Here is a 15,552-nt window from a genome sequence, read left to right as displayed (position 1 = left end):
AAGGCACAAAGGGCAGTTGCAAGCACAGCAATGCCTTGCACAACCTCGGGAAGCTGTAAGACCACAGTTTGACAAGCTGAAACAAAGCATTATAGCTTATATCTATTTTGTAAATAAAACCACACTTCCATGTTGAAGCAGGTTAACATATTTCATTAGTCAGGTAGGGAGACCACTTTGAGAATTCTCCTATCTGTTTCCTGATGACAGAAGTTACTTTCATAACATACAGCCACACAAAACAATCACCAACACGTGCATTTCTACAGAGTCCAAAGGCACCACTGGACATTGGCTTAGACCAGAAGTTAAGTCATATAGCAAAGTGATGGAAGTTATGGGCACTTGTCTCCAACAACTTGCAGCAACACCAGATTTATTTATTTATTTCCTTCCTCTCAACTCCTGAGCTGGCAAAAGTTCAAGTATCTCTGATACCTTTTGTAGTCCTTCCACCCTCCTCCTAGATCCCACAATGAATTTCACAGCCAGTGAGCTGTGGACCTCAGAGATCTGAGGGCTGATTGTAGTGGGTATACACAACAGCATAGCTAAGAGAAGTTCATATCTGCTTATACAGCCATCTGCATATATTCCTAAAGGTGTTCATAGTCCATCACAGCTCTTTGGAGATGACACAGTCAGAAGAGTCCCAATCACTAATCTAGCATGAATTCCCTCTGCAGGCTCACACTGCAGTCCCAGACACAAAGTGGCTTCAAGTCTTCAGCATGCCCCCCACTGCACTGTTTCTTCTACTACATGTTTAGAAAACAGAATGTCACCAGGAACAGATGCCTCCTGAGTATAAAACCTAAACCTGATGACAAGGCACACTAATTACTGAATGTTGTCAAGAGGCTGATACAAAGGGGCAACAAGAAAGTTTCCTATAAAGATGCAGTCACTCAAGTACTTAAGTCATCCCAGCTTGCGACAGTAACCTAAACCAGCAACCATGTGGGGTGAAACAACCAATATCCACAAATCAAAGTTAGGGATAATGAGCAATGCCACACTACCTACAGGCATGCTACAGGTCCACAGAAGTCACATACTCAAAAAGAAAAAAGAAAAAAGTAGTAGTCCTGTAGTTGGGATGTAATAGTCATCACTTCAGCATAAGCTCGCATGAATGGTTCCTGTAGATTTCTACACATTTGGATGGAGAAAACCAGAAAACAACACGCCAGGAAAAGGAAAGGAGTGCTGAGAAGGTAGCCTGTGAAAATTTCCCAGACCAAAAGCCTGCTGAAACTACACGAGGACACTAGCACACACTAACATCAACAGCAGATTTGTAACTCGGACCACATCCAAAAGGGCGACAGCTGCTATATGCAGTCAGATGAAGGCTACAGATTTAATTATACACCCAATGCAACAGAGGACTGAGGAACACCTACCTAGAAGCCACTGACACATCATTATAACCCTCCACTTCAGAGTACATGGTTGAGGTTGGCCTCCTGGTTGCTGCTCACACTGGTTAACTACAAGTTCAGCAAGGGAACTATGTGAGCAAATAAGTGAAAGTGTTGCATGAAGAGCTATCTACTACTCACATAACAACAGCCTGACTCTATTATTAAGAGCAACAAAAAAACCCCAGCACCCAATAAAAGGTGTCTCAAGAAATGTTGATTTGAATTTGTTTCTCACACATGTATTCAATCCCTTATTCGGCTTTATAACAAGGCAGCTGTTTGCAAGGATAGTTTTAATATATCTTCCTTCCCGCCCCCACTTAATGGTGGGCTACAGTTCCTGTTTGCATTATATTCTAAAAATCCTGCTCATTTGCTCCACTAAAAGGCATGTGCTTGGAAGTGGTTTTGATGACTTTTAGTCACATCTCCCCTTTTGATTGCCACAACATCCAAAGCATCTGAAAATAAGGGAGCTATTTCAAGTTACATTCCCTTCCTTCCCTGCCCACATGTACTTGGCTACCAATTTGGGACACAAGATCAGAGGGAGCTTCAGGCTTTAGAATAACACAAAAACTTAAAAAAGGAAATACATTAACACAACTTCATCTCCCTTCCCCCTGCTCAGCAGCTTTTGGCTCAGCTGGCGTTCACCTACATCTTAAAGATCTCCTACCTATTCTTCACATCATCACTGCTGCTTTCCAAGGCCTCAACCCAGCAGCCAGTACCTGACCCACTACCATATCCAGGCTCTTGGAGCGAGCACTAGCTGCTGGATGAAATGGCAGTATGCAGGTGCAGATTTTTTTGGCATCTCTTGCCTTCCCATAAGCCTGTAGCATTTCCCCTTGCTTGGTACAAGCTTCTCTGCTTGCCTCGGTTATGGGTCTCCCTCTTTCTGCAGGAGATTCTGCAGCTGAGCTCATGTTGTTCCTTTTCCCCACACGCCCAAGAAATAACTCAAGTTTTTTCTGTAGCACTAGGTGAAAGCAAGTAGGAGCTGCAAGAAGATGCATAGGTGGGGCCTCATTCTTGAGTGGCCAAGTTCAAGACTGCAACCAAAACAGTCACGGTGGAAGGGGAACACGGAGGCAATGAAGCAGTGTGCTTGTACAAGTAGCAATGAAGTAGAGGGCTTGTAGTAGTAGCAGCAGCAGCATCACAGCCTCTGCAACAGTCTCAGCAGACTTACTCATCAGAGAGGTAGTCTAAGAGCCACTTTCTACTTGTCTAGTGAACAAGACAAAAAAATCCCACATGCCTAAGACAAGTGTAAGGAGAGATGTGCTGATTACCATTGCTTTATAGAATCAGCTGGGCTGGAACTAGCCAGCCCCTTGGAAATAAGAACATCTTGTTTCCCTCCCTCCACACAAAAGCCAGTTGCATAAAGTTAGGTCAACATGTGGTAAGCATATGATTCAAATGTAACATTTCCTGGCAACTAGCAACAAGCCCAGGGGAGGATCTGCACTACTGATAATGTCGATTTTTCCCATGGCTGTCATAAAAAAGAAAGGTCTGCTGATCTCTTGAGACATAAGCAGCAAACCCCATTCCACTGATGAGCTTTTCCACTGGTTTCACTGCAACCCTTTTTTTTTAAAAAAAAAAAGCGAGCAAAACCCAAGACATACACAGAGGTCTCTGACAGCAACTACCTTCATAAACTGAAATAACCTAAAATGAATGACATAACTGTGTGCAGATTCGGTCCCTCAACTCCAAATCACTTAGTAGAATTTCCAAGAATGGGACAAAGATAATCAAAGGATGCAGAACACCTTCCACATAAAAATAACTAAGCAGGCTATTGCTCTTCAGCCTGGAAAAGAAATGGCTGAGGAATAAGGGTCCTTAAAATAATAAGGGAAATACAGAGGGAGAAAAAGGTCATGGAGATACTACTATTCACTGTTCCCTCCAATACAGGAGCTGGGAGGCAGGTGGCAGTTCAAAGCATGTGAGATTAGATGGTTCTTCCTGCAACATACCCTAAAACAATGCAACTCTTCACTGCAGTATTTTGTGGATGCTTGGAATTTGCATTGGTTCAAGAACATGTTCACAGAAACTCTAGATGAATTTCTTAAATACAGCAGCATCATTTCTGGGTCAGTAGGTTACAGGGCTGCAAAATGCTGGAAGCCAAGAGACTGCTCTGGTGAGCTATTACTATATCCTTGCCCTTGTTATTGAACCCCTCCCAAGGCACAGCAAAGATGGGATACAGGAATATACATAAACCTTTTTTCTGACCAAGTGTTGCTGGTTTTATGTTGTTTATGCACAAACTGAGCAAATGGATTAAAAAAAAAAATCACTGAGGCCACTTAAAGTTAACATTTTTCTATTCCTTTGGCTACCACAAACAAGAGCTCCTAACATTTCTCCTATTATTGCCTGAGGAACAACTCATTTATGCATTTCTTCCAATTCTTTTCAAATTACACGACTGGCAAGTCTGAAGAGAAAATCCCTGCTAATGACATCTTCTTTCAAGGCAGGTAACTGAAATTAGTTCAGAACTTCTCCAAGAGCAGGACAGAAGTAACTAGTTTCTTAATCAAATCAATTTTACAACACTTGAAGGGCATCTTCATTTATAAAAGCATGTAGCTTTACTAGCAGCTTCATTGCACTATACCAGCTATTAGGAAGACAATTAACTTTATCCCAGCTGACACCAGGACATTCAAATATGCCAACAAATAACATACTGACATCTGATTTCACTGGGAATTTTTGGGCTGCACACTCCCAGCTTCTTCCCCAGAAGACCCAACACCGGTAAGAACTACTGGTTCCTCATTTCACAGAGAAAAACTAAAGTGAGCAAGATTTAAGATATCAGGCGTCATGAATAATTAATTAGGAAAGACTACGTTTACATGCAAAAGACACAGAAAAGCTATGTCAATAGCTTTGACAGGGATAAGAGTATATTTTTCTTATTAAAAATGTATATTCTTTTATAGGTCAAAAACCCACACTTTGGGACTTCCATTACAACTTGCTAAACTGAGGGTGCATTCAGAATGGAAAGTTTTCAGAAGCTACAACTTTCACCATTAGTCCCTTGGCAGTTTGTATTTTATGCTATTAGAGCACCAGTGAGATTCAAAATCATGCGATTACGTGTGAAATGAAGAAAGAAGCAGTGTGTCTATGCTGCTTATTTCACTTCTGGGCTGTCTCACTTAAGGGTGGTTTGAACAATGGGTTAATTTGTCATTGTGTTTAAGGAAATTTAGCCAGCAATAGCATGCAGCCTAAGTTCTATCTGCAGAGATGCAATACCATTCCCAGACATGTTTCCCCTCCTGTGCATGCAGGTCACAGACTTGCAGAGATTCCACATCCAGCTTAATTTCCAGTAATAATACTATAATAAATAACAGCTGGGCTCAAAGAATGGTACTCCACCTGGCCACTCTCTTCCTGGAGGCCAGTAAGAAGTGGTTTGTCCCAGGGCCTGTCCCGCTTAACATCTTTGTCAATGACCTGGAGGAGGTGGTGCAGCACTGCCTCCTCAAATTTGAGGATGAGACCAAACCAAGGGGAACAATCAACATGCCAGAGGGCAGGGCTGCCACCCAGAGAGACCTAGGCAGGGTAGAGGAATGGGCCAACAGGAATCTGATGAAATTTAACAAGGATGAATGCAAAGTCCTGCACTGGGGAAGGAATAATCCCCTGCACATGTGTACAGGCTATGGACTGCCTGGTTGGAGCACAGGTCTGCTGAAAAGACCATGTAGGGTGTTGGTGGACAACATGCTGAACATAAGCCAGGTCTGTGTCCTGGCAGTAAAGAAGGTCAACAACAGCCTGGGCTGTATTAACAGGAGCACAGGCAATGGATGGAGGAAAGTTGATGAATGCTGAGTAAAAGGGGATAATCAATCACATGTAGATACTGCATCCAGTTTGGGGACCTCCAGTACAAGAAAGATAGAGTACCTGGAACGAGTTCAGTGAAGGGCCACCAGGATGGTTGGGGACTGGAGTACCTTCTCCAGTGAGGAAAGGCTGAGGGAATTGGGCTTGTTGAGCCCAAGAAAAGACAACTTTGAGGGGAACATAGCAGCAGCCTGCCCCAGAGGTCATTGAGAACATAGAGCTGGGCTCTTCCCAGAAGTGCAGGGTGGGAGGACAAGAGACAACAGGCTTAAATTGACACAACAGATGTCCTCACCAGGTATAAGGAAAACAATTCTCACTAATAGAATAATTAATCCTTAGACCTGGTCACCCAGAGAGGTTGCACAAACTGCATTCCTAGAGGTTTCCAAGACTGGGCAAGACCCTAAGCAGTGTGGTTCGAATTCAGTACAGACCCTGCTTTGAGAGAAAGTTGGACTATAGACCTCCTGAGATCCCTTCCAACCTGAATGGTTTTGTAATTCTATGAAAGGACATGTCACAACATTGGATAAAGAGGTTGCACCATGATTAAAGTGACACCTTAAGTAAAAATTATAGCTAAGGGGTGCAAGACTTTGGCAACTGAGCCCTTGAACAAAGGTCTTCACAGACACCTTTCTAGAACTGCAAATAAAAAGTAAGATTTGGTGGCTGGTTTCCCGAAAAGTGTTTTGAATCAAGCAAGCCTTGTGTGTCTTAAGATTTCTCAAGTTTTGGAGTCACTGTTAGTGACAGGGTAAACAAGTAACCATATTATTCTAGCCTTGTGAGCAACACATTGTTCTAACAGTGCCAAGTAACCCCATGGTGACAATGCCAAAATTCTTGCACACTAACAGCTGTTTTAAGTATTGGAACATTTCTGAAAAACTTAAGGGATTGCAGGTTGTGCCTTCCGTTATCCTCAAAGATCAAAAACTAGTCATGAAACACTGAATCACTTTTAAAAAAAAAATTCACTTAACTATTTCTCCCACTGAATGTTGGAAGGAAAATAAGATATAGACCCATAAATCCAGTCTCCAAAGACATAAACATTCTGCATATCTTAGTTGGGATGGCCACATTTAACACTTAAACCTCACTGGTTTTCTGTGCTTTGACATTAAAGCCCATTGCAGCCAAAAGCAGTTCATACTCCAACATGGAGATCTAGACAACTCACCAAGTCACAAATCTGTGCAACTCAGATGAGACAACAGATTAAAAGTCACAGGTCCAAGTAGATGCTTCCCTCCACTCCTTGTCCTTACCCCTCCACAACAGGGTTAACCAACAGCTTGCAAACCATGCCCTGAAGTCACTGCAGCTTACTACTCGGCACATTGAGAGAAGCCAGCAGTTATTCCAGCTGGCTTAATATTCTGGTCAAAAAGCTGTGGCATTTCAGCATCTTCTTCAAAAGTTGCTTAGCCAACCTTCCTGCCTCTGCCATACAAGTCAAAGTGGCTGCCTGAACAACCGCCCAACACCACGTTTCCTGCAGCAGGAGCCCAAAATCTTCCACTTCCTATTCTTTCAACTTATCACCTTGGCCACCTAGAGGAAGAGGAGCAAGTTTCACACCTCTGAACTGTGTCAGTCAAGCCAGCTCTGACATGGCGAGTCTTCTTATTTCTTTGACACAGAGTACTAACATTATGTCTAGTTCTTGTGGTTGGAAGACCACTTTCCATATCTTCTAGGTGCTTAGCACAACAGAGCACTGACCTCCTCTCCAACGTCTCTATTCATTACTTAAGCTACTGCAATACAAATTTCCTAAAGAAAAATATTGTGTTAACTAATGCAATGCTACATTTCTAAGCCCACAACTATAATAAAAAGACAGCAAAGTATCTTCAGTGGGGGCACCTGGAATATTAACTCTTAAATGGGAGCAGACATTTGATAAAAACATCGCTATCAACTATTTTTAATACAATCCTGATTTATTTAAGTAAAAAACACTGTAGTCCAATTCTCACAGAAAATTACTTCCCACATTAGATTTTTTTCCTTTGTTTATAACAACTATAAGACAATTATCAGCACCGCTATAGCCAACACACTCATATGAATAAATCATTCCAAGTGAGAAATATGCTTATTGCACGTTTATCCAAGGACCTTCACTCCCACACCCTATATTTTAAACACCTGCAAAAGGTGTTTATTACCTCGCATATACCTTGCATATACCTCACATATACCTGTAAATATCACCTCCTATAATTAAGCCAGGCAATTAAAATCCTAACATAAGCCAGTATGCTGTCTTAAGTGCAAAATTGGGTGGTCTGCCACAGACACAGTCACTTTCCTGTATCAGATTGCCTCACCTGCTGCTAAGCCCAGCCTACATGGTGGTAAACATGTGCAGGTCAGGCAAAATAGTGAATTCAGAGTGTGGGGCCCAGGTCAGGTAGCAGAAAGGAAAGAAGGCCATCCTCTCTTTCCCCTTTGGCAGGAGAGGAGCAAAGGCAGCACACACACCCCCCACCCCCCCCCCCCCTGCTCCCCTGGATATAGATCCAAGACCAGGAGGAGGCAGTGCTGCCCAAGTGCCCTGCATTGCCTCAGGGGCTGCTCTATCCTGTAGTTCCAGAATCAAAATAACCACGTGATCAACATTCAACCTTTCTCTGATGTGCATAATTCTTGATAAAACTCTCAAGTTTCTCATTATAACAGAACTAACAGTCTATGGAGGGGGGGAAATCTTTCTTCAGAAGGCTTTTGACACTGCCCCCTGCAACAGACTCATAAGGTAAACACAGCCAACACTACAACAGCAGGTAAGAAGTTGACCTTGTGATCAGTGCCAGGTAACGCTGGCAAAACAAAGAGCTGTATTTCCTAGGGTTTGCAGGGACCACCACATCTAGCATTGTACCAGGTTTGTGTATATTAAATTTGAAGATGTCACAAGGCTGAAATGGAGTGCAAACATACCAGAGGACAAGATAAGACCTCAAAGTGATCTTAAACTACAGAAACTACTCTGGAGAAGCTTCATGGGACATTACCAGGTGAGAGACTTAAGAACAATCAATTGCCTAGAAATAAGGCAATCTCCTGAGAAGAGATTGAAAGAACGTAAACTCTCTCCTTAACCTTCCCTAAACAGCATAGGTCTTCAAATACGTAAAAGACTGCTGCAGAGAACAGATGAACATGTTCTCCATTCTCCTGCTGAGTAGGACTAGTAGTATTTGGCAAAAAGTACATCTTAGCGCCTGATGTAGCACACTGAGGAGGAAACAGAAAACAGAGATCCCTACCAGATATTCCCACACCTAGCAGGCAGCAGCAGACGATTTGTGCATGCTTAGCATTCTGCTAGCATTTTTATAGCTATATGTTATTTTTATAGCACTACATTAAGTTAGGATTCTTGGAGGAGGCTTGAGGTGAAAGATCATATTTCAATACATTTTAAACCTCTTTACTGTTGATTCATCTTTCTTCTAGAATTCTTTTCATTGTAGCTCAGCTCATTCCTACATATCCCCTTTACATCTTGCTTTATGAGAAATATCTGCTTTGTATAATCCCAATTTTTTCTTAATTGCAATGGTTTCATGTTTTTCTCTTCCTTTCTTAAAATCCACAAGTTCCCCACCTGTCCTCCTCATATCCTTGATATTCTAGAATAAGCTGCATCATAAGCAGGTATCATTCAGCAAGATTAGTTTTTACACTGCATCTCTAGATTTAAAAAAAAAAAAAAAACCAACAACCAACCCACCCCACACAGCTTAGCTGTTTTAATCAAAGCAGCGACACAAGCTACTACAGATCCTCAGGACAAACAGTTATGTGCACTGTAAGAAGATTTACTAACATTTACTCACAATCAGAATCAGTCTCAATTCTTTTAAAGAAACTGAAAGTTGTGTTATAAAACATGCAGATGGGTGGAGATGGCTCAAACCTCTCTTGCATTGACAGAAATCTCAATGCAGATCCTGCACTTACATTGCAACTCTGATCCAGAATTCCTTTTCCCGTACTACTTCTGTTTGGAGAATCTAAAACAGCAGAGGTCTCAGCATAACTACGAGACTTCATTTTTCACTTCCGCCAAAAAGTGAGGAAAAGCAAACCCGGTTTAGTAACATGCTTTTGCCTTTGGAAGAGCTAAATCAGACCTCCCTTCCCACACATTTCTGTCCCTGAAAGCAACCTGCAAGTCTCTCAGCAATTCACAATGTTTTTCTTGCTTCTCTGCTCACTCAACAGGTTCACACTCCGCAGGCTGGGCTTTTAGTCTACCTTTTTTGTTACAAAGTTCATCAACACTGTATCTGTTTATCTGTTTATCTGCTCCATACAAACCACTAAGGAAATAAGCCCACAGAAGATAAGTGGGAACTCTTCAACAGCTACCTTCCTGCTGAGCCAGCAAGTGCTGTTTCTGTCACCATCTGTGTCCTGAAAGTCTGTTCTCTAGCGCTTTATTCACTAAACATGGAAAAAATATTTGGAAAGAAAAACTCTTGAAGCATCTTCTACACTGAGGAAGCTACTTTTAAAATGTTTTAAAAGAAAGAGAAAAAAAAGTGACATTTCTCATAACTCCTTCTCAAAAGAACTCTACTTAGATCCCCATCATGTTGAAACAGAAACAACCTCTAGGTGCTTCAGTTTTAAATCACCACACCTAGACCTTCTCCTAGAAGGCATATCATTTTGTCTTGCAAATACACCTCCAGTGCTGAACACTCACAAGCCAAGTGAGAGAACATTTAAGTTACAAATTAGGAGTCAAAACAGTATGTTACAGACTGTGGTTCAGGAAGGAGTGAGAGAGATCTATTTACTTTTCTGCAAAGACCATGGAGCAATGGTGCTTGTTTCCAAAGAGAGAGATGAGACTGGTATGTGTGGAGAATGGGAAAAGGTGGTGTGCTAAATCCTTCACTTGTCATGATTCTTAGCATCAATCTAGACTTTGTATTTGATGGGGGGTGGGGCAATTATACCCACCTACTATCACTAAAAAAGGTGCACTAATTTTTGAGTGTTTGCTTCACCAAAAAAAAAACTTTGTAACAAGTGAAACTGATTTATTTAAAAAATAAAATCTAATCATGCACATGTCCTTCAAATTACTAAATTGACACAATAACTTCATATGCAATTTATATGCAAGCAGAAAAAAAGGAAGATGTATTCCAGAAGTGATGATGCTTTTATGGAACATGGGTACTGATCCAGTGTCCTCAAACCCAGACAGCGTAGTGAGGGAAGGGGGAAAAACACAAACGACCTCCTGGATGAGTAGAGAACATGATCCTGGATAAGCCCATACCAGTCCAGACTCCAATTTCAGTCTGAGGCAAGTCCTAAATTTTCTTAGTTCAGACAGAGATGTTGCCTTCCCTCCACCTCCAGTTTCTCCTAGCTGGGCAAGGAGTACCCAACCCACAGGTACAGAAACCTGTAGAACCTTGCCAAAAATCTTCTTGTGAAGTTCAGATTAATTGCCAGGCAAGTTTTGTACAAACTTAACCTTGAATGCCTCGGAATACATTATAATTTTATCTTTTACAGCTGTGCTTTAGGAGCAAGCTCTTCAGGACAGCAACCTTGTGGTTTTATTTCAATGTAGTAACTCAGCAGATTATAGCAGGTCACTATCCACCTTTCTTCTACCACTTAGCCCTGAATATGGTCTAAAAAAGGTTATCTTATTTACTTATACCATCATGGTCTGATAAGTATGCAGTGAACTCTTACATTACCCAGAGGAAACAACTACAAGTCCAATTGCTATGGCTGGTTATAAGAGTCAGTATTTTGTTCAGTAACTTAAACCCATGTGAAGGAGAAAACTAGTTGCAATATTTTTCTCTGAAAAGGCAGCCAGAAAAGCAAATAGTTAACCTGAATTTGCATACTTGGTTTATGAAAATCTTATTAATAAATGCCTGTTACTCTGTGGCCATTTACACCCACTGTTTATTTCCCAATCTGTATGAAATAACTATGGGTCAAGAGTCCTACCTCACATGAGTCTTCAGGATATCCACTTTATTCCAAGGGGAAGTCAAGGTTTCCTTAAGACTAAAGTTCAATTTTTTCTCTCTTCTATGGTACTAAAGGCACTAGATTTTACTAAATAGGCACACACGCCTCTTAGAAAGGTAAGAAGATACACCAGTGAAACAGTTTCAAGGTTTTCACAGGAAGCTCACTTACTCTGGCATTTCATGAATCTTAAGAGCCAGCTCACATCTGCATGGAGAACAAAGCACCTATATCAACAATGGGGCACCTTCCTCAGCTGATGCAAAACTTTCTCAGTTCAGATTAAGCTTCAATTTATTCCCTGAACGTTTTTCTGGTTTTGAAAACCAGGCAATACTACTCTCTGGGGTGCTCAGGTGTGGGAGCTACTACCAAACTCTGTTACACTTCACACTACAAACACTTCAGCTACATTCCCCTGTGGGACCAGCATCCTTACTGCTCTTCCACACCTGCTTTCTCCAAACCCAACAAGCTGCATTTGAGAACATTATGGATGCCTTCCTTATAATAAGAGGTTTTGTGGGCGATTTGTTATAAGCCAAGGACCATCTCTGTTGGGTGTGGGTGTGCACAGAGACACTTGCTGGGTCCCAGTCCCACACGGCCCAGGACTTACAGGTACCACCATTTGACACACTGACTACAAGAACAGCTATGAAGCACCAAACTAGAGGCACACACACTGACTGCTAGGGGCATACCCGTAGGCTTACCATGTAAAATGCTTGTTTTCTATAAAGAACAAAATTAGAACAAGGCAATTATTTCAACAGAGCTCAAGAAAATACTTTTGCAAAGAATGACATGGTAACCTTCGTAATAATGGTTACACTAGGAAAAAAATTTCACAAGAACATTAATCTTTCTTCCATTCTTTTCACATATCCCTATGTCACTGTAAAAAGAAAGGTGTTGCAGAGTACTAAGTGTGTTTTGTATTTCAATATCAAATATACATGAAGGCTGATAGACTGAACTAACCTAGAGACCTCTTTCAGCAGTTGTTTTTAGTTTGGTTTTAAGGATTTCACACCCATTAGAAGTCAGTCTTGATGCAAGCAATTAACAAAGGAGTGATGAGGCAAGCAGATTGGCACAGAGGGACTATATGAAAATTTCAGTAAAATTGCTCCAGCTGCCACATGTGTGCACACACACCATCCCCTCAGAAAACCTTATGCAAGAACATTGGCTTCAATATAAATCCCTGTCTGTATATACGTATTTTTACTCTCTCTACCAAGCAACTGGTTGCAAGAAAGACTTGTCTTAAGGAAGAATCATCCAATACTTTCTTACAGAGCTCAAAGGAAGCTTTTGCAAGGTCTTTTAGCACCAAAAAAAAGAAGATACCAGAGCCCAAGGTAAGCTTGACATAAGAATTCCCTGATGAATTTAATCACCTGTTGCTGTATTTTGTCGTCAGCACTCTTTTGAGGACATACAAAACTTACCTGCTTAGTGCAGAATTGACAGACCACCAGACTTACAAAGAAAAACTTAAGGAAGTTTGTGGACAAACCATACTTGGCAAGCAGCCCTGATGTTGCAAGAGAATGCAAAAGTATTGTACAAGTTATTTTGGGGCTTTAGCCCTCTAAATTCTGCACTCAGACAAAGGGTCAAGTCTCTACAAGCAACTTCGGGACATCTATGCAAGGTTGAGATGATGTTAATAGGGACAATTTTAACTCTTCCTTGGGAACTTTAGGAAGACAAAGTGTTTTGAAACAGTGGGGCAGAGGAACACCTGTCTGAGGCCAGATGTCACCACAGAAACTGCAGCAATGGAGAAGGAAAGGGAAACAATTTAAAAATCAGGAAGCAGATGGGAAACGGGGTAGATACTGCTCATAAATTGCAGGTAATAGCTACATATGTGGAAGAAGGGACAAGCAGGTAGAAGCATTTCTATGTACTCTGCCCAACAGTGCTTACATCCACTTTTACTCATATTTTTCCAAATCATATGCTTCTGCTCTGATACTCACTATTCCTACACAAAATCCTCAGAGGAAGTTTGTACCGAAAAATAAGTTAATCCTCAAACCATTTACCCTCAACCATTTCTATTACTACTCTTTCCAGATATTTGACCAAAAAAAGCAGTTATGAATTCAAAATAAAACATTATTGGGTGGATACGATTCAACTGAGGGGAGCACAATGTTTGGGAAATGCAGAGGAAATGTTTATATAGACAGCACACACCAGAAGGACAGACTGAAGCAACGAGAGGTGGTGTCTGCTGATATCTTATAGAAAACCTGTGGTTGACAGCCTAGGTTGGACAGAGCAATGCCTCCATTTTGCTCCAAAGCTAGGAAGCAATTGGGCAGTGCAAAGAAAGAAGTAGCTGCAGATGGAAAAATCAGATGAAAAAGTCAGACCAAACCTGCTTGGAGAACAACGCTACTGGAGCTTTATCCTCAAACCCTCCACCCTCTAATCTCCCTCAGGCAAAAGGATGACTTACCACTAGTAAAATGTGAAAACAACATTTTAAACACATACGAGGTAGAAAAAGAACAATGAAAACAGATCCGTTCTCACAGTAGCCCATCTACTGCAAAAATTATAACACTATTTGTGGAGTGTAAACAGCAAGTATACAATATATTGGTGAGAGCCAATAACCGTAATAGCATGAGCAAACAATTTGCTATAATGCTACCACTATAGAGGAGCAAGGAAAAACAAAAACAAACAAACAAAAAAATCTAAAAGGATCAGCATTAAATTTCTGTTTTTGTAAAGTTTCTGGCCAAGTATTTAAATATGAACTTGTATTAAGTTTACTGAACTCATACACCAGACACCAGCAAGGTCCAAAATGGACGAGCTTTCAGTCAAAGAGAGTGACTGCATCAGGAAGTCAGCATTCACCAAAGAATCCATTTCAACATTTTTTATGGTTAACTCGGAGAGCAGAAATGAAGGCAGTTATCTGAATTGCTTAGAAGGCTCTATTGTTCCCTCTTCCAAAGGATTTTTCCCCAGAACAGAATGGGTGGTGTGTGCAAAGCAAATGAAAGGTGGGGGAAGGGGAAAAGTCTTGTGGATAAAGAGAGAAACAGAAACACAGTTTTAAGCACAGATAATTTTTAAAGTAACTTCCTACCTCCCACTGCAAGTGAGGCGGGATATTTCTGATCTGAAGCTTCCGACTCCTGCAGATAAATTAAATAAAATAGTTTGAAAAAAAAAAAGAAGAAAACATTATTGTAAGATAGACTATACATAGCAATGTCATACATTTAAGCATCTGTCATACTAAGAGGGGCAAAACTAAACACACAACTCGAAAAACCCAACAGATCGCTGTGGGGGGAATGTCAGGTCAAAACCATTTCAAGTCCAAAGAGCTGTTACAGAAATACTTGTTACACATTTGACAGCTGTTACATTTCATGAAGTCTCCGCTTTTCTTAAAGATTATTTCTATTTCAGTTTTAAGGCCTTCAGTATCTAACTCTCTCCATTACAAGTGGGTGTGATAATCCCATGTATTTGTACTGGGTTCCCCTCTATGCACTTTAAGAATTATTTTTTTTTTTTTTCATTTCACCAAGAGGATACTTCAGGATTCTACACCCCTTCAAGATAATATAAGTTTGAACAAATACATTTGCTTTGATATTAAGTTTTTCATTAGCCTAATAACGGACAATTTTCTAACATTTATATGGCTGACATTCTCCATCCCTGATCAGGAGAGTGTAGTAAGAATCAGTAAATTCATTGTATTTTCACGCCAAATTTACATCAGTTTTCACTTATCTTGTAAACAAAACATTCACTTTGAAGTGCTACTGCAAAGCCTGGCAGTGTGCTGGCTGCCTTCACAGCCAAGTCCTTTGTCTCCTCCCTTCCCCCAAAGTGAGAGAACAAATAAATGCCAGAGATGCCACAAAACCCTTGGGATTTACAAGAATGTGTAGATTAACACAGTTTCAGCTGGGCTCAGGTAGGGCACGCTGGTGGGGTCAGTCTGGCTAGGCAGGGAAGATGTGGGGAAGGGAGAGGGGACAACCCAGAGCGGTCTAGCTTTGAAGGTCTCAGCTACATTTTGGTTCACCAAAGCAGCTAGAATAAGTGTCTTGTGTTCAAACACTCAGTTTTACTTAGTGCTTTAATTGCTCAATACTGACCTCTCACAGAAAAACGCTTCGCA

General features: G+C 41.1%; 1 protein-coding gene across 2 annotated transcripts in view; it reads right to left on the bottom strand.

Moving 5' to 3' along the window:
* Positions 1-15,552, bottom strand: part of IGF2BP3 (insulin like growth factor 2 mRNA binding protein 3) — a 118,949-nt gene that overhangs the window by 78,568 nt on the left and 24,829 nt on the right. For both annotated transcript variants that reach the window (XM_049798123.1, XM_049798124.1), the window contains one exon: positions 14,500-14,548. In XM_049798123.1, the coding sequence (XP_049654080.1) occupies positions 14,500-14,548 (49 nt within the window). The remainder of the gene's footprint in view (positions 1-14,499; positions 14,549-15,552) is intronic.

Source organism: Accipiter gentilis, chromosome 4 (assembly GCF_929443795.1).
Source record: "Accipiter gentilis chromosome 4, bAccGen1.1, whole genome shotgun sequence".
NCBI lineage: Eukaryota > Metazoa > Chordata > Aves > Accipitriformes > Accipitridae > Astur > Astur gentilis.
Note: the sequence above shows the minus strand (reverse complement) of the source record. Positions and strands in the feature narration are given on the sequence as shown.